This window comes from Megascapheus bottae, chromosome 6 (assembly GCF_031878675.1).
Source record: "Megascapheus bottae isolate mThoBot1 chromosome 6, mThoBot2.hap1, whole genome shotgun sequence".
NCBI classification, from domain to species: domain Eukaryota; kingdom Metazoa; phylum Chordata; class Mammalia; order Rodentia; family Geomyidae; genus Megascapheus; species Megascapheus bottae.
The window spans coordinates 38,550,883-38,575,955 of record NC_143514.1 but is presented as its reverse complement, the minus strand read 5'-3'; the positions used below and the strand labels follow the sequence as shown (position 1 = coordinate 38,575,955).

The 25,073-nt window shown below is 39.0% G+C and overlaps 1 protein-coding gene across 1 annotated transcript; it reads right to left on the bottom strand.

Annotated features, from left to right (window-relative positions):
* Positions 1–4,558: 4,558 nt before the first annotated feature.
* On the bottom strand, positions 4,559–23,498 carry Rpe65 (retinoid isomerohydrolase RPE65). Its single transcript, XM_090333975.1, has 14 exons — positions 23,488–23,498; positions 21,972–22,054; positions 20,407–20,557; positions 18,440–18,547; positions 18,194–18,335; positions 13,956–14,103; positions 11,851–11,932; positions 11,477–11,609; positions 11,244–11,383; positions 10,472–10,601; positions 6,468–6,582; positions 6,263–6,357; positions 6,044–6,155; positions 4,559–4,710 (listed from the first exon to the last, which is right to left on the bottom strand). The coding sequence occupies exons 1-14, from the start codon at positions 23,496–23,498 to the stop codon at positions 4,559–4,561; spliced, it is 1,602 nt and encodes a 533-aa protein (XP_090190101.1).
* Positions 23,499–25,073: the final 1,575 nt, after the last annotated feature.

The window sequence follows — 25,073 nt, the reverse complement described above, 5'->3', positions numbered from 1 at the left end:
CTATTTTATTCCTCCCTCCCTTCTTTCCTCCTTCCATTATTTTCTTTCTCGCTTCTTTCCTTCCCCACTTTGTTTCCTTCCCTCCCTCCCCTTCCTCCCTCCCTCCCTCCCTCCCTTCCTTCCTTCCTTCCTTCCTTCCTTCCTTCCTTCCTTCCTTCCTTCCTTCCTTCCTGCCTGCCTGCCTGCCTGCCTGCCTGCCTGCCTACCTGACTGTTCTGGGTCTTGAACTCTGACCCTGGATGTTGTCTCTGAGCTATTTTGTTCAAGGGTAGCACTTTTCCAATTGAGGCATAGCTCCACTTCTGGCTTCTTTTTTCTTTTCTTTCCTTTTGAAAGTTAATTTGATATGAGTTTCATGGACTTTCTTTCCCACAGTGGATTTGAACCTCAATCCTCAGATCTCAGCTTCCTGAGTAGCTAAGATAACAGGTGTGAGCCATGCATTCCTTTCTTTTTATTTCTCATTTTTAATGGAAAGTAGACTGTCACTTTAACTTCTATTTGGGTAGGGCTTATGTCTTAGAAATTTGGCTATTATAAATAAACTCCAGGACATAGAAACAAAGCCATATAATGAATGATTGTTGTCCTTAATGGACTATGTTATCTCTCATCTCTTTTTCTGTCCCTTGGTTATGTTATATTGTTACAGTATTTCACCTTGTTATCTGATATATTGTATATATGTTTATTTGGTTATTTGAAATAGGATAGGGAAGGGAGGAAAACAAGATGAGGGGCTGGGGTTGGGGGGAGGGAAATGGGGACCAAGACATGAGAAAGGGTATCAATGTTTGTGAAGTAATGCACCTTCTATCTGGTGAATATAATATAACCTTTCTATTAATTACAATAAAAATATATGGAAAACATAAATAAACTTAAGATCTTGTCTGAAAGTCATCCTCTTTGAGCTTTCAGCTCAGAGGACCCCACATGGAGTGTCAGGGGACAAAGGGGGATACAGCCTTGCCAATCATATTCTCTGAATTCACCCTGCTGATCAGTGGGTAACAGATGTTATACCCAGATTGCCTTCTATAACAGAGTTATTAGGTATTTGGAGAACTATGAAAAACATCTGTGTAGTATATCATTCATATCATTAAAATGCATCCGCATAGTTAATCTTATTTTATCAGGCTTCAAAATAAGCAGTTTTGGTGGAAAATTACTGTTTTGGAGAAAGTAATATATATATATATATATGTAAAACAGTTGGGCAAAAAATATGATTTTTTTGTCTAAGAGTTCTTCTTTCCTGGTTTGCTCTATTTATCTTCTAAGGCAAAACAACATTCAAGGTTGTTTTTTTCCTTTTTTTAAAATTTTAAATGGAAAGGACCGGGAGTATGGCCTAGTGGTAGAATGCATGTTTGCATGAATGATGCCCTGGGTTCAATTTCTTGGTACCACATACACAGGAAAAAACCAGAAGTGGTGCTGTGGCTCAAGTGGTAGAGTGTTAGCCTTGGGAAAAAGCTCAAGGACAGTGCCCAAACCCTGAATTGAAGTTCTATGACTGGCAAAAAAAAAAATGGAATTGGGGCTGGGTATTTGGCCTAGTGCTAGAATGCTTGCCTAGCATGTATGAAGACCTGAGTTTTATTCCTTGTTATCATACACATAGAAAAAGCTGGAAGTAGTACTGTAGCTCAAGTGGTAGAGTTCTAACCTTGAGAAAGCCCAAGGACAGTGCTCAGGCCCTGAGTACAAGCCCCACGACTGGCAAAAAAAGAAGAAAAAATGGAATTGTATCATTGTACAGATATTTACCTAGTTTTTCATATTTCCTTAAACACGTGGGTGGTTTCCAGTGTGTGTGTGTGTGTGTGTGTGTGTGTGTGTGTGTGTGTGTGTGTGTGTGTGTGTGTGTGTGTGTCCTAGGGTGTGAGCTCAGAGCCTTGGTGCTGATCCTGAGCTTGTTTGCTTAAAGCTAGAACATTTAAGCCAAAGCTCCACTTTGGCTTTTATTTTTCCATCAGGCTTTGAAACCTGATCCTCAGATCTTAGCTTCCTGAAAAGAGGATTTCAGGTGATGACCATCAGTGTCTGTCTCTCCTTTCTTCACTTGCAGTGGTCTCAGATAGACATCTTTAAACAGGGAACCTACCCACCTACTGAAGGCCGAATGGTGAGACTTGCTTCATAGAAAAGGAATGTGAAGAGTGAGGAATGATTGATATTGCTAGTGGAAGAAGTAGCAAGTCTAAGAATTTAGAGACCTTAAATCTAGAACACAGTAATTTTTCAGAAATTTATTTTCTACTTCTGATTTTGGTGCTGATACAGAGGCTCAAATTCAGGACCTGGATTTTGTCTTTTTTTTCTCTTTTTAAAATTGTTATTATAAGGGTGATATACAGAGGGGTTACAGTTACATGAATCAGATAAGGAGTACATTTATTTTTTGACAATGTTATCTGTTCCCTTGTTCCTTGAGTTTTTCTTGCTCAAGGTTGGTGCTTCTACCATTTGAGACACAGCTCCACTCTTGGCTTTTCTGGATAGTTAATCGTAAATAAGAGTTTCAGGTATTTTCAAAGGTCGACTTTGAATCATGATTCTCAGACCTCAGTATCCTAAGTAGCTAGGATTACAGGCTTGAATTACCAGTGCTAGGCTATTTTCTACATTTTTAAAAAGAAGTGGACACATAACCTTTTCTATGGGTTTCATGTTTATAGACAAATACTCAAAGTGGTATATATCTTTAATGACAAATTCTACATAATTCTCTGGCACATCTTGTCTAGAAATTCTATGCAAATAAATAATGATATTGAAAAATCTGTAAGTTAGACATTGAGAAGTACCTCAGTGGTAGAGCATTTGCCTCAAGGACAAAGTCCTGGGTTCAATTCTCAGCACTTGGCAAACAATCTACAAGGGAAAGAGGAAGGAAGGACCAGTACTGAAATCTTAATAGTTGTTGAATTTAGATGACTGCTGAATGATTTTACTTTAAAAATTCTACTTTTCTATATTTTTAGATTTGCTTTGAAAAGTATGTTTTAATGAGTCTTTAGAACTTGGAAAAAAATGAAGCTTGTTTTTTTCTAAATATGGAAATCAAAAGGATGTATCCAATGCCCTGGTCAATCTGTTCCTGCAAGCTATTTTTACCTGGCAAACATAATGCCAAGCATTTTAAATATGAGGTTATAAAGTACCATTCGGCAAAAAGTCCATAACAGTGTTGAGATGATAGGCTATTTCTGATAGCCATTCTTTTTCTAACCTGTAGCATACCAGGGAGTAATTAAGAGGCGCAAGTACCTGCTAAATTCATTCACCTGAACATGAATGAGTTAATGATTTCTCCAAGTGTTTGGCCAGGTAGTTGCACAGTGCTTAAATATAACTGAACAGTGGAGAAGCAAAGAGTAACCTCTTAGTGTCATCCAACGATCTGATTTTACATTGATCTGGATATTGCTCTCTACTACATGTAGTCGCACTGCTATTATATACATTTTTAACACATATCTAAATCTGGGAGACGTGATTTGGGTTGAGGGAGGCCTAGATTTTTCTCATTGCAGAATCAGAAATATTGGGCCAGGAGTGTGGCCTAGTGGTAGAGTGCTTGCCTAGCATGCATGAAGCCCTGAGTTTGATTCCTTGGTACCACATACACAGAAAAAGCCGGAAGTGGTGCTGTGGCTCAAGAGGTAGAGAGCTAGCCTCCAGACAGTGCCCAGGCTCTGAGTTCAAGCCCCAGGACTAGAAAAAATTACCAGAAATATTAGCAATTGCCCACTTTAAGCATGGAATTAAACACGGGACTGAATAAAGTAAATAAAGCAGTTAAAGTTTGTGAACTTGAGAATCTTTGAGCATCTGTGTACACAAAACAATGACCATGGAAGCCCAAGTGATAGTCCCTGCTTCAAGAGAAAGCTTTGCATGGCATTGAGGAATTAAACGTTTTTGCCTTGACTCAGCAAAGCTACATACAAACCACAGTTTGGCTTTTGGATGTTAGAAAAAGAAATGAAGAAAGTAATGACTGCCTAGAATATACTTTTCCAATAGGAATGAGAAGCCATTTTAGAAGTCCACATCTGCCTGGTATGAGTGGCTCACATCTGTAACCCTAGCTACTCAGAAGGCTGACATCTGAGGATCTTAGTGCAAAGCCAGCCCAGGCAGAAAAGTCTGTGAGACTCTTATTTCCAGTTAACCACCAGAAAACTGGAAGTAGTTCTGTGGCTCAAAGTAGTGGAGTACTAGCCTTGCGAGAATGAGCTCAGGGACAGTGCCCAGTCCCTGAGTTCAAGCCCCATGAAAAAAAGTCTACATCTCTTCACTATTTGATTGCTAAATATCTCAAGGAACTTTTCAGCTTGTCTCACAGAGAAAGATGATGTAATATGTACGTTCTTCATAAAGAATTGCTTGATCTACTCAGTGCTTTCTGTAAAACATTGTAAAATGGTGCACCTCCAAGTAAAAACCATGTCATACCAAAAGCTCAAATAGAATAGAGTTTAATTGCACACCCATAGATGGAATTCTTGGCTTTGTCGCTGTTTCATATCTCTCCCAAGTATGCTCAGAACTTTTTGAACAGTCCATGAAAGGTGACAGGGATATTAATTTCCACTTCAGCCCTGGCAACTTCACTCAAGTCCTTGGCATTCAAAATCAGGAGATATGCAGGCTTTTGTCCTGCCCCAGGACTCACCACCACACTTAGCACAACACCTGTAATCATGAATGAATATAACAGTTTTGAATCAAAAGGATATTAGGTCTGTCATTGAGATAATATAAGAGGTGTTACATTAAAATATATAGAAAATTTTGTGACTTGATTTCTTGTTTTGACTTTTCTATCACCTGCTTGTATGGCCACCTAGAGTCATTAATTTTCTTCCTTTCTTTCTTTCTATCTATCTATCTATCTATCTATCTATCTATCTATCTATCTATCTATCTATCTTTCTATCTATCCATCTATCTTTCTATCTACCTACTTATGTATTTATTGTCTGTTATGGGGCTTGAGCTCTCTTGCTCAAGGCTAGCACTTTACCACTTTGAGCCACAGTGCCACTTTTGGTTTTCTGGTTGTTAGTTGGAGACAAGTATCTCATGGACTTTCCTGCCCAGACTTGCTTTGAACCATCACCCTCAGATCTCAGCCTCCTGAGTAACCACCAATGCCCCGCTAACGGAGGCTTTAAACCCATCTTTCCTGGAACATAATCTCCAGAAGGGAGTATGTTAGTATGCTACTCAATATTCTAGCACAGGGACTAGGTCAGCATGACGCTTATTAAACAATGTATGGACAGGTTTGTATTCTCACCTATAATGTAGAGTTCAATATTTGTTCTATCTATTGAAAAAAGTTTTAAGGATTAGGTGAAAAGTATATGAAAAAAGACTGGAGGAAGAGGTATATTATAGCTAATAAGGAAAATCCTTTGATGTGAACTGGTTCCACAATTATTTATCTCATTCTTTTATGATTTTCCATATTTTAATCTCAGAAAGTATAATCTATCCCCTTGTCCCAGCTATGTAAAGGTTAATTAAGATCGATCCTTTGAGAAGTGGAGGTATGGCTCCAGTGTTAGATGGCCAGCCATGAGCCAAAAAAGCCAAGAGTGATAGCAAGGCCCTGAATACAAGCCTCAGTACCAGCACCCGTCGTCCCCCCCCGCCCCCCGGCACAGAGATTGACTCTCTGTACTTGAATTGAGCCACAGAGCTGTAAGCACATTCTTAGCTGCTAGAATCATCCTCTATTTCCTTCTCAGAAAACTACACTTTTACAAAAGCAGCTTTGGGCAGGAAGAACAAACACTTTGGAATTCTGATGCTGGCTTCTTCCTTCTGCTCTCCATCTTGAGCTCATCACAATACCACAATGTGCTTGGCAAGTTTTCTACTAGTCACAAAGAAGATCTGATAACCTTCTTCCAAGAAGTTTAAATTATCTAGTGCTAGCCTATTCCTTATATCAACCTAACGTCCTTCCTATTGAGTTAACACACAGAACTCCATTTTAACACATGCACTGTGTGCATACCATCATCTTCCTCCAGGGCATCTGGGTGAGAAACATAGATGGGTTCTGAGGGATATGAATTTGGCTCTTGCCATATCCATGTTTCTTTAGTTTTGACGTTCAGCTTACAGAGCTGTTTGTAAGAAAAAAGAAATCAATTGATCAATCACTTAATATGCTTTGCTTGAGTAGCATGAAACTTAAAGCCCCATTCTACTGTTCGCAAGATGAATTAATTACCCTGTCTGGAACGAAGTGATTCAAGCCAAGTCCGTAGGCATAGGTATAAGGTTTCCCTCCATACTTCTGGTAATTGATTTGGGGAAACTCAAATGCTACAAAAGAGTAGGCACATTTAGGAGAATTCTTGTTAGCCCTTCAGTTCATCTTTCTGTGTAGAAAAGTTGCTCTCCTCCAACGGAGGTTTTCCTCTAGCCTTGCTTACCTTGACGAGGCCCTGAAAAGAGGATCTCAGGTTCCAGCCAGACGGTCTCATCACTGCATAGAATTGCTGTGGCAGTTGTGTTGGGGAGTGTCACTAAATTCTTGCCTGTGTCAGCCTGAGCAAAAGATCACAGAAACTTCAGGGAGCAGGGTAGAACACGTAGAACACTCAAGTAATCATAACCATACACTCTTTAGTATTTCTTAGGTCAGCATATAGGGAGAAGCAGCAGAGAGACCCTAGATAAGGGAGGCATAGTTCATGAAAGTGATATGTCTACCCATGTGGTCTTGGGCTGGCAATCATTGGGATGTCACATGACATTTCAGGGCATCAATTTATTCATCTACAAAGCGATACTCATCTCTAAGGAAATTTAGGGGCCTGAGAAAGGATCTCTGGGAAAAAAATGATAAGAAAAAATAGACTCTTTAGAACAGCTGCTTGATGGCTAAAAATGTGTTGATCAGTTACAACTAGCTTGTATGCTGGTTTTCTTTGAAATACTCTTAGAGTTCTATTATAAATATTTGTATTTGGTTATTTGAAATTGGGTAGGGAAGGGGGGAAAACAAGATGAGGGGTGAGGGTGGAGGGGAGGGAAATGGGGACCAAGACATGTGAAAGGGTATCAATGTATGGGAATTAATGTACCATCTATCTGGCAAATATCATGTAACCCTTCTATTAATTACAATAATAAATATATGGAAAAAAAGAAAGAAACAAAAAACAGGAAAAAAATGATGGGCCAAATACTTTATAGACATCTATTTCATGCAAATCTCTTGATAGTATTTTATTTAAAACAAACCGAACAGACAACAGTGGGTACCATGAGAAAAGTACATTTGAGGGAGGAGGACCAGAGATGTGGTGAGTAGGTGAGTTGGAACTGTACTGGTTGATCAGGTATATTGGAGACAAAGTCAGAAGATAAAAAAATTGGCAGTGCATTCAAGCAGACAGAACAAAGCTGCCGAGCCGGAGGAAGATGAATGCTGATGGTGTTGGGGAAGCACTGGAAACACTGAGCGAGAAGGGGAGGGCTAGATTGTAGAGATCATTATGAAGATATGGAATTTCTTGGGCAGAGGAGCAATAGGCCATGATTTATTTTTAAAACAAATACTTTGCAGTTCTGTTTAGTCAACCCTTGTATATAGGGTGGATGCCAAGAGTGAAGCCAGAAAAGCTGGTTTGTTTTAGAAAGAAAATGATTCTGGCTAGTCTGGTAGCATTGGAGACAATGAGACTTGAGAAACGAGTCAAGGGATTTTCCTATGGACAGGATTTCAAAGGAGGAGAACTATCAAGCATGGCCCGATAGTGTTTGACTGCAGCAACTGTTTTTCATGACAAAGATTGGCCTTACTGAGGTGGTTTGACTCTGGATAGGAAAATGGGTAATTGGATATATGAGTGCAGATGCTGGTGGGTGAGTAGATGTAGCATGTGTCCGTGGCTCTTTTCAGATTTCCTTCATTTGTTTCAGAGTAAAAGGACACATAGGCATCATCTACATATGAGGGTGGAGGTGGTAGGTGTAAGCAGCTGAGAAGAGGAGGGTGTGGAATACTTAATTAGAAAAGTGAGAATATAAGTGGAATTGGGAAATATAACAGTAACACTTGTGGCCATATATTTAAAATTGGACCAATTAACACCATTATGTGTTTGTAGCACATAAGTTCTAACTTAGAATTACAAACATGGCACGGGGTAGATAAGGTAATACAAGTGGAGTTGTGATTTTGACAAATGAACTTTGATGCACTATGAAAGTAATGAGGATGGGTACAAGTGGGGAATCATAATTTTTGTCCACAGAATCTGAATTGAGTGAGATGGGATGGTAAATCCTTTCAGGGAATCAAAGATAGTGAGAAAGCAATATGCTTGATGGAGATTTTCGTAGGCTAAGTGATACAGAATGACAATGGTAGCATTCAGAGCAGATAATGGATGGGACTGAAACTATAGAAGAAGCACAATCAGAGGTAATAGCAAAGTGAAGAGCATGACTGTGGGAAAGGAGTGAAAGCCAGGATAGAAAAAGACAAGAACCATGGAAGACGTGGTGCACCTGAGAAGTCATGGCATCAGAAGAATCACTAATGAGGCATAAAAGGTGATCCCAAGGGCAGGAGGAGAACTACAGAGAAGCTGATCCAGGATCCAGAGGAAGTTATGGTCAGCAGGAGATAACAATACTGAGCTACATACACATAGATGTATATATGCTTCTTGGCTGTATAATTAAAGTGATGTTTAGGGTGGAGGTTTTAAGAGTGAAGGGAGGAATAATGGACTGAAAGGATAAAAGAGGAGCAAAGAGAGCAATTAATTCCCCAGTCAGTGGTGTAAGGTCTATGTGGAGGAGAAACTGCCTCCCCTGGAAATTGCTCTGAGAAGAGCTCATGTCCTTGAAAAGAAGCCAGAATTTGATTCATGAAGGTGGAGAGTACATTCTGAAGTGAAAATACAGTTTTTTCCTCCCCAATAGTAGATTATGAATTGAGCAATGTAAGGTTTTCAGGATAAAGAAGGAATGGAAAAGTTAATGAAAGCAGTATTTGTGAAATGGGGCCCAAGGCACTTGGTCCTCACGTAGGGAAAAAAAGTAAGTGTGTGCACATATTTTTCTACTTGTCTGCAATCAAGTACAAATGTCATTTGTACCAAACCTGCCAAACCTGTCATTTTATATGGTTTTGAAAAGAAAATAAATAAGAGGAAAAGAAAAGAAAGAAAGCAATGTAAAAAACCTTCTGTAGATATAGAAAGTGAAGGAAGGCTACAGAAAGTCAATTTTTCATATAAGACAATGAGAAAAAGTAATTGTGTAACAGTAGAAATCTTGGGATCTCCTAGCAGGGATTTATAATAGAACAAAATTTAGATATATAAGGCCACATAGGATGATGCTAAATGAAAGGACCTCCAGGATATAGAAACAAAAGCCATATAATGAGTGATTGTTGTCCTTAATGGACTATGTTATCTCTCATCTCTTTTGCTGTCCCTAGGTTATCTCATATTATTACAGTATTTCACCTTGTTATCTGATATATTGTATATATGCTTATTTGATTATTTGAAATAGGATTGGAAAGGGGGGAAAACAAGATGAGGGGCTGGAGTTGGGGGGAGGGAAATGGGGACCAAGACATGAGAAAGGGTATCAATGTTTGTGAAGTAATGCACCTTCTATCTGGTGAATATAATGTAACCCTTCTATTAATTACAATAAAAATATATGAAAAGAATAATTGTGTAATATAGACTTTTCTACAACTATTTAATGCTATTATTATTATTATTATTATTAATTTTTTTACTGGTCCTGGGGCCTAGCTCTGAGCTTCTGTGCTCAGGTTAGTGCTCTACCACTTGAGCCATTGCTCTCCTTCTGGCTTTTTTCTTTTTCTTTTTTTTTTTTGTAGTTTATTCGAGTCTCATGGACTTTCCTGACTGGGTTGGCTTTGAGCTGCCATCCTCCAATCTCAGCCTCCTAGCTAATCACTAGGATTAAGGTATGAGCCACCAGTGCCCGGCTATTCATGCCTTTTGACCTGTAGTGATATTTTCAAGTATTTCATACGACAAAAATGATGGATTCGTTTTCCTACAAGGGTATTTTCTGATGCTTCCTTTCTCTAGAACTTAACATTATTTAAAGTATTATTGACGAAAGGATCCTAAGATTGGTGGGCCTGCAGTATCTTGGGGGAAGCTATGTTTTTTAGAAGGGTTTTATAACTGAGAGAGCCATCATTTCAGGAGCCTGGCTGTCACCCTGCGGGGCTACAGTTGGCTTTTCTTCTGTCCCATCACTCTTCCTTCCCTTTGTAAAATGAGGGAAGTTTAATTAGTTTATTTTTAAAGCTCTTTCCAAGCGCTCACATTTGAAGACTTTATGCATAAACATGAAGCAAGAGATGAACTCCTCAGAGAGAAGGAGCATTCTTGATGTATTTGATGTCTCTGTAGATGGAGGTTACCTTGTCAATGTTTAAAGGAAGGACGTATCTCCTAACTTCAGGTTGAGGAGCCTTTCTGGCATTTCTTTTCACCTCTTCCCAGTTTTCACGTAAATTGGCTAAATATAAGTAATTATAAACAAATTCAAATCTGTAAAAAGAAGAAATCTATCATGAACATAATTATGTTTTTTTCCCTTCAGAGTTCTCCCTATGTGTTCACTGCTAGCCTCAAACAAGCAATCTTCCTGCTTTAGCCTCCTAAGTGCTGCTGTTAACTACCATGCCAGGACAATTACAAAATAACCTTAAAGAGGAAACTCAGGGCTGTTCAGAGAATCTGTGCCTGTTGGTTCTTTATTTTACAACACAGAATTATATTTACATGGATTTTCTTGATTGCTGGTAGATATGTCTTAATAACAGCAGCGTTTTAGTAATTCAGATAGTTTGTAAAAAGCATGCTTCTCCCCATCCTGAATGTGCGATGTTCAAGGCCCTCTAGACATCTTATCATGTATATGTTTGCTTCCTAGGTTGCAGAACCTTTTCTTTTCTGGTCTTCTTCATGAATCCAATTGGTTTTCCTTCATTAATCATGGCTTTGATTTTCAGTTTGTGTTTTCTACTGCTTTTATGAATTATTATTACTATTAGTTTTGGCTGTTGCATACCTCTGGCTTTTTTAAAAGATGTGATTTAGATTAAACAGAATCATATCTGTATAAGAGCCTCGTCTTTTCTAGATACAACATTTTTCTAAATGCAACACTTATTGAATATCCTTTCTTACCCTTTCCAGCAGCAGAGATCCACAATGAGAAAACCATTATCTTCATATGTGTTAATATGGTGGAACAAGTTGAAAGAAGAGGTCCTATATTTGGTATTGAGGTACTTCCTTCGTCTTTTGTCAGCAATGTGGATCCAAACCTTAAAAATCGAGAACACTTTTTGATGCATTTCAAAAGGCAAAAAAAGCATATATCACAAAACACAAGTCTGAAAAAGTCCATTTAAACTCACCCCCATGGTTTCATTCGACTCAAAACAGTCCATGTAGTTGGCTCCCCAAAGACTCCAGGATGAAAGGAACTTGAACAAGTTAATTTTGACAGGTGTCTCCACAAAAACTATGTAGTTGGGAGTCAGACCAAAACTGTTTTCAGAAACACAAAGGGCTTGTGAATGGAGAGGCTGATTCTCAAGCTACAAAGAAACACGTGTACACAAGTTCTTCTTAATTCAATGAATTAACATTATCTCCATGAAGTTGCTTAGATTTGAATTTAGTTTTGCACAAGAAAGCATCACTATTAGGACTGGTATGAAAGTGAAGAAAAGTAAATCTTTAAACTTTTGAGATTTTTCTGAGGATTTGTACCAGACCTTCAAGTTACCTATGGACGTAAGATGGCTTGAAGCGATCACTGCAGGGGAACTGTACAACCACCTCTGACTTGTTTATTGGATCTTCCTTGTCTGAAATAAAGGAGTTAAAAGGCTTTGAGTGGCCTCTCATTAAAAAAAATGAAAAGCATTTTTAATACATTTAATAGTTGTTATTTAACCATTTTAATTTTAGAATAAAAAGCATTAGGCAGGTACTGATATTTTTCAGAGCTTATTTTCATTTTCTCAATCATTGATACAGCTTAGTGAAATTTTTTTCAGTTGCAATTTTCTTTTTTTATATATTTTTATTGTAATTAATAGAAGGGTTACATTATATTCGCCAGGTAGAAGGTGCATTACTTCACATACATTGATACCCTTTCTCATGTCTTGGTCCCCATTTTCCCCACCCTCTCCCCTCATCTTGTTTTCCCCCTTCCCTATCCTATTTCAAATAACCAAATAAACATATACATGTATAATATATCAGATAACAAAGTAAGATACTGTAATAGTATGAGATAACCAAGGGACAGCAAAAGAAATTTTATGTGAAACTGCAATTACCAAGAAAATTCAAATCATAGGAAGTTTTGAAAAGTTCAGAACTTTGGAAAAGTATTATGGATTCCCCTCTTGCAACCAATGCAAGTGAATTTTAAACCAGAGAAACAAGGAAAAGGGTTAGAGGATGGAAATGCCCTTTAGAGAATTTCAGCATGTCTATAAAGTATATTATATTAACATCTCTCTTGATAATTCTTATACAAGTAAAAATTCATGTACAGCCAATGGTCCTCAACTGGAAAATTACATGTGGTACCGAAGAATACGTAGTCTGCTTGGGAAGGGGCTTAAGATTTCTATTTCTAATAGTTTCCCGGATGGTGATGCTATATAAGAAATTATGTTACTAATCAAAAATCTGCATGGAATTAAATCATTGTGTCATCAAGATGGTCAGCAATGAATGTGTTAATGAGCAGAAGATGAACGGACAAGTCTAAATACTCTCCCTTCTCTTTCAGTTCTTTCCTTGACTTGCTTGTAGGTTGGAAACTAAACACAAAATAGTGCACTTTTTAATATATGTATATATCTCTATTACAAATACAGAGATAATTACATAGTTATGTTTGAGATATGAATAAGTGTTCAGTACAGGTTTGGTGTGGTAATTTACACTAGTAATCCCAGTACTCAGTAGGCTGAGTCAGGATTTCCAGGGTGGCCTGAACTACCTAGCAATATTTCTCTAAAAAATAACAACTTGGGCTGAGAATGTGGTTTAGTGATAGAGTGCTTGCCTAGCACACATGAAGCCCTGGGTTCTATTGTTCGGTACCATATACACAGAAAAAGCCAGAAATGGTGCTGTGGCTCAAGTGGTAGCGTGGTAGCCTTGAGAAAGCTCAAGGAAAGTGCCCAGGCCCTGAGGTCAAGCCCCAGAATTTGCAAACAACAACAACCAAACAAATTAGGCTGGGCTCTGGAGGCTCATGATATAATGCTAGCTACTCAAAAGGCTGGAATCTGAAGATTGCAGTTCAATGCCCGCCCAGGCAGGAGAGTTTGGAAGACTTTTTTTGTGTGTGTGCTTTGGGCTTGAGCTCAGGGCCTGAGTCCTGCCCTTGGACTTTCTCAAGGCTAGAACTCTACCACTTGAGCCTCAGCACCACTTCCAGCTTTTTTCTATGTATGTGGTACCGAGGAATCGAACCTGGGTCTTCATGCATGCTAGGCAAGCACTCTACCACTAGGCCAAACTCCCAGCCCAGTTTGGGAGACTTTTTATCTTCAATTAACCACCGTAAAAACTGGAAGAGATGCTGTGGCTCCAAGTGGTAGAGCACTTAAGTGGTAGAGAGCTAGCTTTGAGCAAAAGAGCTCAGGGATAGCTCTCAGGCCCCACGTTCAAAATCCATGACTGACAGAAAACAAAAACAAACAAAAAACCCCAAACCAACAAATTAAATAATTAAATCAGTTATGATAATATGTTAACTGCATATATGCTATCATCTTTTCTGATCTGAAAATTCTATACTTGCTGTAATTTTTTCACAATATAAATACTAGTTTTCAGAGGAGGAAAGGCTGGTAAACTTACCTGCTTGCAGTGGAGGGATCTTTACTATATTATAGGCAATTGAAAAATTTTTTCCAAAGCAATTACCAATGTTGTAAACAGTCCCGTCACTTTCAATGTGGGGGTGAGCGGTGGCTCCGTTGACAGAGACATACTTACAAAGATCAACCTATAGAAGGAGAGTATTGTTTATCCATGGTAAGATAAATCTGATTGTCGTCACATGTGATCCCACTCTGTTTACTTTTTCTTCTGATCTTATCCTCTTTCAGGTTCACTGGAAATCTTGCCTTTACTCCTTCAATTCAGAACTTTCCTCTGACCTCCATCCTATCTGGACCTCTGAAATGTAGATTGCTCTGTCACTGTGCTCTGCACTTGATATAAACCATATATATTGCGCTGGTTGATCTCAAGCAATGATGTATTTGAGTCCTGGGACTTCTATGTATTTCTTCTATTGTATCATATTAGGTTGTTTGGTATTCAATAGAGTGTGACTTATAAAACAAACAAAAATTCAAACTAAAGCTAGTGGCTTTTTTTATTCTTTCTGATCCTGGAACTTGAACTCAGGACCTGAGTACTATCCCTGAGCTTTTAAAATTTAATTAATTAATTTATTTATTTATTTTGCTGAAAGCTAGTGTGCTACCATTTTAGGCACAACTCCATTTACAGCTTTTGGCTGAGTAGGCTGACTTGAACGGTGATCATCTGATCTCAGCCACTTGAGTAGCCAGGATTATAGATATGACTAGCAGTGTCCAGCTTAATTATTACTTTTTAATGATTATTCAAATTCCAATTTTACAAATCATGATGATCTGAATTCAAGATTTATTGAACAATTTTACTTTTTTTTTTTACCTATTTGTTTTTCTTTTAAGTGTGGTAGCATTGTAAACAAATTTCAGATTCCCTGTCACTCATCCCCTATACTCTTTAATAAATATCTGTTGGGAGGGAAAAAAGACATTTTCTTCCTTGACTACAAAGCCAGACAATCCAACGTCACACACAGAGCATGCACTGAAACTGACAGGAACTTCAGGGTTTGTCCAGTGAAAACCATAATTAGGTAAGAAACATGTTTCTTAAGACAAAGCACAAATACTTTTTGAAGAGAGGATTCAGCATTTTAATTTTCTGTAAGAAATTCACAACCGCAAATCTCAGCCTTTCAGTTTTCAGAAGTATCAAACACGTAAAATATCTTGTTCAATGATGCAGTTGAAGAACAAGTAGTTCGCCAATCACTACTAGAATTTCTACCTAGACCTGACTCAATAAAGTTTTATTGAATGAATCAGTAAGTGAGTGTTTAATTAGGAGATTATTTTTAGACCACGCATCACAGAGCTCATCCCTGAGTTCATAACTGATAATCTAGTACATGCCAGAGATGGAGCCATCACACAAGGAAAACAGAAAAAAAAATACCTTCCTTTCAGGAATTCCAGTCTACTTGGTAGCCACATAGCAATTTAAATGTAAATTAATTGCAAATCACACAAAACTTGAAATTCAGTTCCAGAATGGAAGATAAGGCAAGATTCTCAGGAACAATACCTCCAACTGGTGCTTGAAAGATGAGAAAAAGTTAGTCGGGTGGAAGAGAATGACTCTCTTCCAAGGAAACAGGCATGGTCCAGAGGTGAGGGCAAAGAAGTGGGAGTGGTGCATCTCATCTGGGAATCAATGGTTATGCAGCAAGATGGCTGGGAAAGTTTCATGTGCTAAGGAAGTGAGAATGAAGCACCTTCTACCAGCCCCATCTGAACTTTTCCTTTGATACTAGGGGGCTTCTAGATGTGGATGATCCTTTTGTATTTGCATTTTACAAAAGTCACATCTGCTTAATCAGGGAAATTGTACTTTGGAGAATCAGGCTGGAGGAAAAGATACTGGTTGGGGGGGGGGAACAATTAGTAACAGTAAAATAAAAAACTTAAAACTCTTATATGAATTCTTGGAACAGTGTTATTCACAGTGGAATGTGGCCCAGGACAAAAGTCTATGCTACAGACAAACTATAGCTGCTACATTTCCATGGAGGCGCTATGCAACTGAAACACACATTCAGAGTCAGAATAGTTTAGAAACTTAGCTTTCACACACACTTGAACATAGTCACACACATAGCAAAAAGAAAGAACAGTATATGTTAAACTTAGTAAATAGTTTGTTGAGAATTTAGATTTCTACTACCACTTCATTATACCTCTAATCTGTTTTTCTAACTATTAAAAACATAAACATTCTACACTTTCCAGGGTATGCTGTGATGTTTCAATAATATGCACATTGTGTAACGTTTAAGCCAGGTTAAATGTATCTGGTTTCTCTAACTTTTTTTCCATATATTTTTTTATTGTAATTAATAGAAGGGTTACATTATATTCACCAGATAGAAGGTGCATTACTTCACAAACATTGATACCCTTTGCTTTCTCTAACATTTATGGCAAAGCATTAAAGCTGGTTTCTTCTAGTCTTTTAGAATATACATTAATTAGTGTTATCTGCAGTCCAGAATTCCATTCTGGTCTACTGACCATCTTTCTCTCTTTTGTCCTCCTAAAAATATAGCTTTGCTTATGTCATTTATTTAAGCAAAGACTTTCAGTAGACTCTTATTAGCTAATCTATTAATTGCAAAGGTCTACTCCACTATTCAAGCTTTTAGTGTCTCCCCACGCTGTGTCCCACTGTCACTCTTGACATCACATCCCGCAGAAGACACACTCCTAGTTTAGACTGCTGCTGCTTCCTTCTCTGGAAGTATTGGAGGTATTTGGGCCATTCCTGGAATGTAGTAGATGAGGGGAGGGACAGTAAACCTCTGCCATATGCGAGACAGTCCTACAACAGTGAGTTACCTCAGGCCCAATGTTGCCAGGCCTTCCACTGAGAACTGCTGCAAGTCTAACTGAAGGAGATGATTCTCAGTTTCTGTGACCATTTTCGCACTTCTGTATCTTTGCTCAATTTTACCTTCTCCATCTTGAATGTCCCCTCATCAAACTCACCAAAGTTTTACTTCAAAACAAGTTTCTAGCTCAGATGCAAGTCTTTTATATTTTCCCTGATGGGCCTCCACATGTGAGAAATAATTTGTGCTTTGTTCCATTCCCCCGCTGGAACCCCCTTTTTTGGGGTGCCAGTCCTGGGGCTTGAACTCAGGACCTGAGTACTGTCCTTGGGCTTTCTCAAGGCCAGGGCTAGAGCTCTACGACTTGAGCCATAGCACCACTTCTGGCTTTTCCTATGTCTGTGGTACCTAGGAATTGAACCTGGTTCTTTGTGCATGCTAGGCAAGCACTCTACCTCTAGGCCAGACTCCTGCATTCCCTTTTCTTTCTTTTTTAAAAAAAAATAAATTAAATTAATGAATTAATTTATTTTTATTTGTCGGGGTAATGTATAGAGGGGATACAGTTACATTCACCAGGTAGGGTGAATGCACCCTACACTCGGCTCTCCCTTTTCTAAAGGACTTGCTATTCCACTTTCATTCTTTTTTTAAAATTTTTTTTTCATATATTTTTTACTGTAATTAATAGAAGGGTTACATGAGATTTTCTAGATAGGAGGTGCATTCAGTCTATGTGTTGCCCTTCGTAAAGAGGTTTGTAATGCTTTGCGAGTATGTGTTAATAAATGCTGATTAAAATCGTGGGTCCATTTTAAGGAATGCTACATTGAGACTTCCCAAGTTCTTTCAGTCATTTCCTGATATAGCTAATATTTATTCCTGTGCTATTCCATTTAAGGTATAGCTTTATGTTATTAGAAATCTCTCCAAGAAGGGGCAAATTGGCACAACATATTTGTCTAAAATCATAATAGCAAGATTTTTCAATCTTAACAGCCATACTAGTTTGAACACCTACTATGCACCCAATCCATCATAATGGAAAAAGCCCTGGCAAGCCAGACCTTATTGTCTTAAACTTACTGATATATCTCTTACATCTTGCAGAAGTTCTGATACATGGAAAGCACTCAATATGCATTTGTGTTATGAATGCATATGTGATTATATTAGGGATTTTACATGGCTTTCCTCCAAATCCATGTAAATATTTAAAATGTCTTGACTAAAGAGATAAATTTCATCTTTGGTGATATCACTTGTATTGGTGGAAAACAAAGTTCTGAAACTTGACCTCTTTCCTCAAATTGTTTAGTCAATTGAATTCTAAATTTCAAAATTTAAATTCCTAAGCAATGTCGCCTAAGCATTGTTATCATACCTGCTTAATTGTCTCCAAGGTTTCTGGATTAATCTTTGTAATGAAGTTGGTTTCTGTGCAGGCATAATAATCTTCTCCCACTGGGTAGACATTTACAAGGGCATTATCCGTTACTTCCACTCCTCTAAAGTAAGAAAAAAACCTGAAGAAGCAAATTAGTTTGTTTAGTTCAGTAATTTTCAAGGTGTAAGAGGAAAGAGGTTGATGTAAAGTATCATAAAGAACATGCAGCTTGGTTTCAGTAACCTGGAAAATATATTCTTGCAGGGGTCTGGGAAAGCACAGGTGCCAAATTCAGTGATGACGATCCTTTTCTCAGTCATGGCCCGGACGTAAGCATCAGTGCGGATAAACCTGAAAAGTATTGAAACACAGGAATAGGTCACATGCAAGGGCCCTCGCTGCAGTTAGGTAGAGCTCAGGATGATTGTTCTATGAGTTTTTATCAAACTAGGTTCTGAAAGCCATAATGTGAAGAATGAACACACTGTTGGTCTTTTTACTTAGAGTGGCCAAGGGCATCTTAAATTTGGTCTTCTAAACCTTACAGTGACAGATAAGGAAACTGAGGTTCAGAAAATGTAAGTGATGGGCCTAGGAAGCTGATTTGGTTTCCTGGAACTCAGACTGGGCTAGAATCAGCCAACATGAACTTTTTCTATCAGAAAAGTTTTCCATGGGTATTCCGATTCTCTTGTATTCTGGAACCTATCATTCTACATGAAGGGGGAAATCTAGACTCTAGTGTGCTAAATTATATTCCTTTAAATATTCCTGCTTCCCCTTTCTGCTTTGATTCCATTTTAGAATTTATTTCATGAGGGCCGGGAGTTTGGCCTAGTGGTAGAGTGCTTGCTTAGCATGCACAAAGACCCGGGTTCAATTCCTTGGTACCACATACATTGAAAAAAGCTGGAAGTGGTGCTGAGGCTCAAGAGGTAGAGTTCTAAGCCTTGAGAAAGTCCAAGGACAGTGCTCAGGCCCTGAGCCCAAACCCAGGACTGGCAAAAAAAAAAAAAAGAATTTATTTCATGACATCTTTTTTTTTTTTTTTTTTTTTTTTTTGCCAGTCCTAGGCTGGAGCTCAGGGCCTGAGCACTGTCCTTGGACTTTCTCAAGGCTAGAGCTCTACCACTTGAGCCTCAGCACCACTTCTGGCTTTTTTCTATGTATGTGGGACCGAGGAATTGAACCCGGGTCTTCATGGATGCTAGGCAAGCACTCTACCACTAGGCCAAACTCCCGGCCCCTATTCATGACATTTTGAAAATGGATATTCTTGAATTTCCTCCTGTGCAGGCAGATCTGCTGACCTGCATCCCACACAAACCAGCAAATGTTGCCTAGGATTTGTCATGTGAAGAGCAAATTAATATCTGATATGCAGTTTTATGAAGAGGAACGGGAGCTTTATAATGTATGAGAAAGCTCTTTTTTGAACTCCAAAATCTGCTCTCCTGGGTAGATTTTTGGTTGATATGACCAGTTTTATTCTGTCACAGTCCAAGATCTCCTGAATGTTTGAGGTCTTCCTTTTGATGTCAACTCAGAATTCCTGGAATCTGTAGATATCAACAAAGCCATTAACATGCCAGAAGATTGAAACGAGAGACATAGGTATTGTGTTGGCATGAGGGCTTTTTAGAGTGATGGCTTGGACCTTCAAACTCTAGCAATAACCTCTTGTTTTTAGAGAACTCTTTTTGGTATCTCTGTGACATACATGGTCCTTGCTTCCTTTATGGAGCCCTTCTCTCTCTCCAGTCCTTTCCAATTGTAAAAAAGTAAAAGGAATCAAGATAGGTGGTGGCTGAATAACAAAACTTGTCATTATAAAGTACACCTTATGTGCTGGATAGACACTACTGCCAATAATCCACGTAACAACTCTATCAAGTGGACTTTACTAATTGTCCCTTTTCCAGATGATGAGATCAGGAATTAAAGGCCAACATTTTTCCAGGGGTCACCAGTAGAAGCAAATTGTGATGGATACAGGATTTGAAGCCAGGCATATGACCCCTTAACTCTACAACTAGCTTTCTCATTGCTATGATATGGTCCTCAGGAATCTATTAGACACACTGACTGGGAAAGCTTCTGCAGAAAAAGTTGGCACAGAGGTCTCCTCTTGGATTCAGGAGGTATTCATGGTAGAATGAGCTGAGCCAGGCCTTCCTCTGGGGAGAGGGGTCGATGGACTATGCCCTTACCTTCTGTAATATGTTACTTGTCCTTCCTTAAAGTCAAATTTGTGTAGGAGGGCTTGGCCATCAAACAGGTGGTAAAATGGTTCCGATCCAACTTCAAAGAGCCCTGGCCCACATCGAAGGAGGCTGCCAGCAAGCCAGAGGGGTATCCTGCCTGTGATGAAGTGAGACATAGAACATCACTTCCCATCTTTGTCCTTAGTCTGGGTTCATCCCTTGTAAATTGGAATGTTGATACTAGCAGCCCCATTGGGCAGCCTGTTTTGTCTAAGGCTGGCAGTAACTTCCATTCCAGCAACCATGCTGGATAGCACTGAGCCAGTGTCTGCGAGCCAGAGTCTCCTCTCACTAGGAAAGCAGACGGTGGGAAATAGAGCAACACCACAGAGTTTGGGTACTGGGTTGAGGAGGTGAGGGAAACGGGCATCTTGAGGTGAAGAAAATTCTCACCTCAACAGACTTCTCTAAACACAAATCCATTTGCCTTTTGGCTATCTGACTTTTTAAAGAAATTCCAAAAAAGTTCAATGTGTTTTAATGGACTGGGGGGTAGAGGGATGAGAAAGAGAATACGACATTTTAAAAAAGGTGCATTTACAGAAGAGACTGTTTTAATGAAACAGCAAGAATACCTACTGGCATTTTAAAATTGTAATGTATGGCAGGGTTACAGTTATATTCGCCAGATACCTACTGGCTTTTGAAAATATAGAACTCCATTTCTTTCTATCTTTTACTTTTGGTAGGTTATGGGACTTGAAATCTGGGCCTGGGCGTTGTCCCTAGGCTCTTCAGCTCAAGGCTTTGGCTCTACCCCTTGAGCCACAGTGCTGCTTCCTAAAGCTCTGGTTCTTTCCGGGTGTGAATCAAACTTCCTAATGAAAATCAGCTTCCTAGAGCAGAGAGTGTGTAGGGCTGGGTTTCAGGACCTGGATTCTGGTCAGGACATGCCATGGTCCCTGTTAAGATCTTAGCTTCCTCATATGTAAACTAAAGAGTACTCAAGACCATTCTTAAGGATGGTAAGCATCTGGAGTAGTCTGAGCAATCCTTACTAGATTTAAAATAATTTAATGTAATTTTATTGTTATTAAGGTATTGCATAGTGGGGTGACCATTTCATAAGTCAGGTAATGATTCCAATTCTTTTTGGAAATGTCACCCCTTTTTTCACCCCTTTCTTCCTTATCCCCCAGTTTCCTGCTCCTCTCCCTGCCTACAAGCTGTGTAGTTCATTTTATGTATTGAATATCATAACTATATTTGTTCGTACTTCACTCTTCCATGCTTACTGGATTAAAAAACGCATTTTTCCTATAGATCAATTTAAGTAGTCTTTCTGATATGAAGATGAAGAAAGGTGTATTCCCAGGCTTGAAGGAATTGCAGTTAGGTTCCACTTATGCACATTGGAGAGGTGAAATGAAGGTCGATGAGAGAAAATAATGGTATTAAAAAAAACCCCTGAAATTCCCAATTCCCTTCCCTGTAGCCTATAGAGATGGAACAGATATGAAGACAGAGAAGACCTTAGAAAAGAAGATGGTGACCTGATGAGGGAGGCCTACCTGTGACATGAGCTGTGAGCGGCGTGGACAGTTCCTCCACAGTTTCGAACAGCTTCTTATAACCAGCTGCAGGATGCTCGACTCTGAAATGGTGAAGTGATAGGAAGGAGGTGTATCTTGGTACTCTGTTCCAAGGAGGTGGCAGCAGAGTACCAGGAGGGAAGGCCCCATATGCACTACTGCCAATCTGACCTCAGCCAGGGAACATGGCTGAGTGAAAGGGAAAAGCAGTGAGAGGGGCCAGTAATCACTATTGTAAAGTTCTCAGAGCATGGGACTCTTATCTTCAATAAACTACTCAAAAAAGCTAGATGTGATGCTGTAGCTCAAGAGGTAGAGTGTTAGGCTTGAGCACAAAGTGACTCAGAGACAGTACCCAGACCCTGATTTAAGCCCCAGGACTGAGAAAACAAACAAACACAGATCAAGGGAATGAGAGGTTATATACTTACTTATGTCCTACATCTTATCTACATTTTAAAAGTTCCTAGAGTGGGGATTCTGCTAATAATCACAATTACTTGTGTGTTTGTCTATACTAGTATTAGGGCTTGTACTCAGAGTCACAATTTTTCACTTTATTTATTTATTTTTGGTTTATGGCCGATACATTCACTTGAGCCAGGCCAACCACCTGGATTTTCACATTTTGGTGATAGAATCGTGTGGATTGCCAAGGTTGGCTTTGAGTTGTGATCCTCAAATCTCAGCTTCCCGATTAATTGGGATTAGAACTGTGAGTCCCTGGCACTCGACATTCGTAATTACTTTCCACAAATCACTTTTACTCCAAAAATAAATTTGTGTGGTACTGACTCATTTAAATCTCACAGCAACGTAGTAGGGTAAGAAGGATTGCTATAGCAATTCTGCAGATAGAAAAGCCTTTAACCCATCTAGACTTAAAAATAAGTAACTTACTCAAAATCACACTGCTAGGAAATGACTGGGCAAGAAGTGAAAGCAAAGTCTATCAGATATTTCTTTTTTCTTGGGCTGAGGGGGGCGGGCGTCAGTCATAGATCTTGATCTCAGGGCTTGGACACTGTCCCTGAGCTTTTGTACTCAAGGCTAGTCTACCAGTTGGAGTTCCGAGTCTGCTTCTAGTTTCTGGTGCTTATTTGGAAATAAGAATCTCACAGGCTTTCCTGTCTGGGCTGATTTTGAACCACAGTCCTCGTATCTCAGCCTCCTGAGTAGCACATAGGCAAGAGCCATCAAGGCCTGGCTTTATCATGTATTTCTCTGCATGTAACTGCTTTCGAGTCCCAATGTAAGTCACATGAGTCTCACCATCACTTAGATCTGAAATTCTATATCCTTACTTTAATATGGGGAGAAACTCCCCTATTGAGACTGAACAGTCTTCTTTGAACAGATCATCAATGAATGTGGTTCTTTCAGGAGCTCTTGAAACAGCCAATTTACCATCTAGAACCATCGCTAAGGCATTATTAAAAACAAAACACAACAAACAAATGAACAAACAAACAAAAACTCTCCCAGAGATACTTACTGTATAGACATTTTCTTCCAGAGCTGGATCAAGAGGTCTTGTACCAACTGCAGAATTAGGCAACAAGTCCTCAGCCAGGGAGCCTTTGTATGCCTTTTAATTCCTCCCCAGAAGGGGTTATGGCTTTAGGGGCTCCACCTCCTCAGCTGAGGGAGGAAAAGAACAGAAGAGCCTTTCAGCGCTCCTGGTGTTGGAGCATTATTTGGGTTTGATGTTTCTATAACGGTATTTTGGCTGTTTTCCAGAGACCTCAATTCTTCCTAAGGAAAATGAGAAGCAGATTAGAAAGAAAGGCCTGTGTAGGCAGTCAGCCTGAGACCTGAGCTAACCTGAGCTTACCCAACCGGAACCTGACCTGTTTTCTGGCACCTACCTCCTTCTGCCACCTTTGTACCCACATCCCTATTCCCATTCATTTGTTCACATTCCTGGCATTCTAGTGGCTCTATGGAAGCTTCTTTATAGGAGAAAACTGGAGCATGACTACTGGCCAAGTAACTCCATCTTTTCACCATCCCAGAGGTTCTGTAAGCTACCTAATCCTAAAAGTATTTTACATTGTTTTAAATAGATGGAGTTTCTTTCATTGTTTTCAGCTAAAGTCCCAAGCTCTATAAAAGTGAAAAGTGATATAGAATCATGTAAGACATAGGAACAATGTGAGAGTGATACCAGAAGGAAAGGGAAAGTATCTAAACTGAGATAGGAAGAATATATAAAATTCAGCCAGTCAAAGGACAAGTAAAAAGAGTGTTTAGGCCCATTGTAAAGTTTAAGTGTGAGTCTAATGCAGGGAAATAGCAAGAGATGGACTCATACAATGATAAGTCAGACTTGGTAGAACCTTGTACCATAAAGAAAACAAGATATACAATGAGGAGAGAAGGATCACTAAAATGTTTTATTTATGAGGGATTTTTATTTTTATTTTTTATTTTTTTGGTGCCAGTCTTGGGGCTTGAACTCAGGGCCTTTGCACTGTCTCTGAGCTTCTTTTGCTCAGGACTAGTACTATACCTCTTGGGCTCTACTTTTGGCATTTTGAGTGGTTAATTGGAAATAAGAATCCTAAAGACTTTTGTCCAGTCTGGCCTTAAATCAGTTTCAAATCTCAAACTGCAGAGTAGCTAGAATTGCAGGCCTGGTCCATTGGCACTTAGTTTGGTTTGTATCTTATTATTTAGTGTTTACATTGGGCTTAATATATAGCAATACAGGAATGGGGTATTTAGTTTTTATAAATTAGAGGAAGGTACTGATGAAAAAATTGATGATAGCTAGCACAAGATGCACTGTGGGTGGAAACAAATGTTTAGATTCTAGAGATATTTAAGAAGTCTGCTCAAACTTTGTGAGCATTAATCTCCTGGAGAAAAAATGCACAAAAATGATGATCACTATGTCTGGGTTATGCTATAATTTACTGACATAAAACACAGTGTATGATAATGTATGTGTATGCTTGCATGTGCTCATGTATATGCTTGTGATATATCCTACATACGTTCATGTACATGCTTGTGATATACAATGTAGAGAAAACTGTGTTGTATTTATGGTTTATTAAGCTTCAGAGTGAGATACAG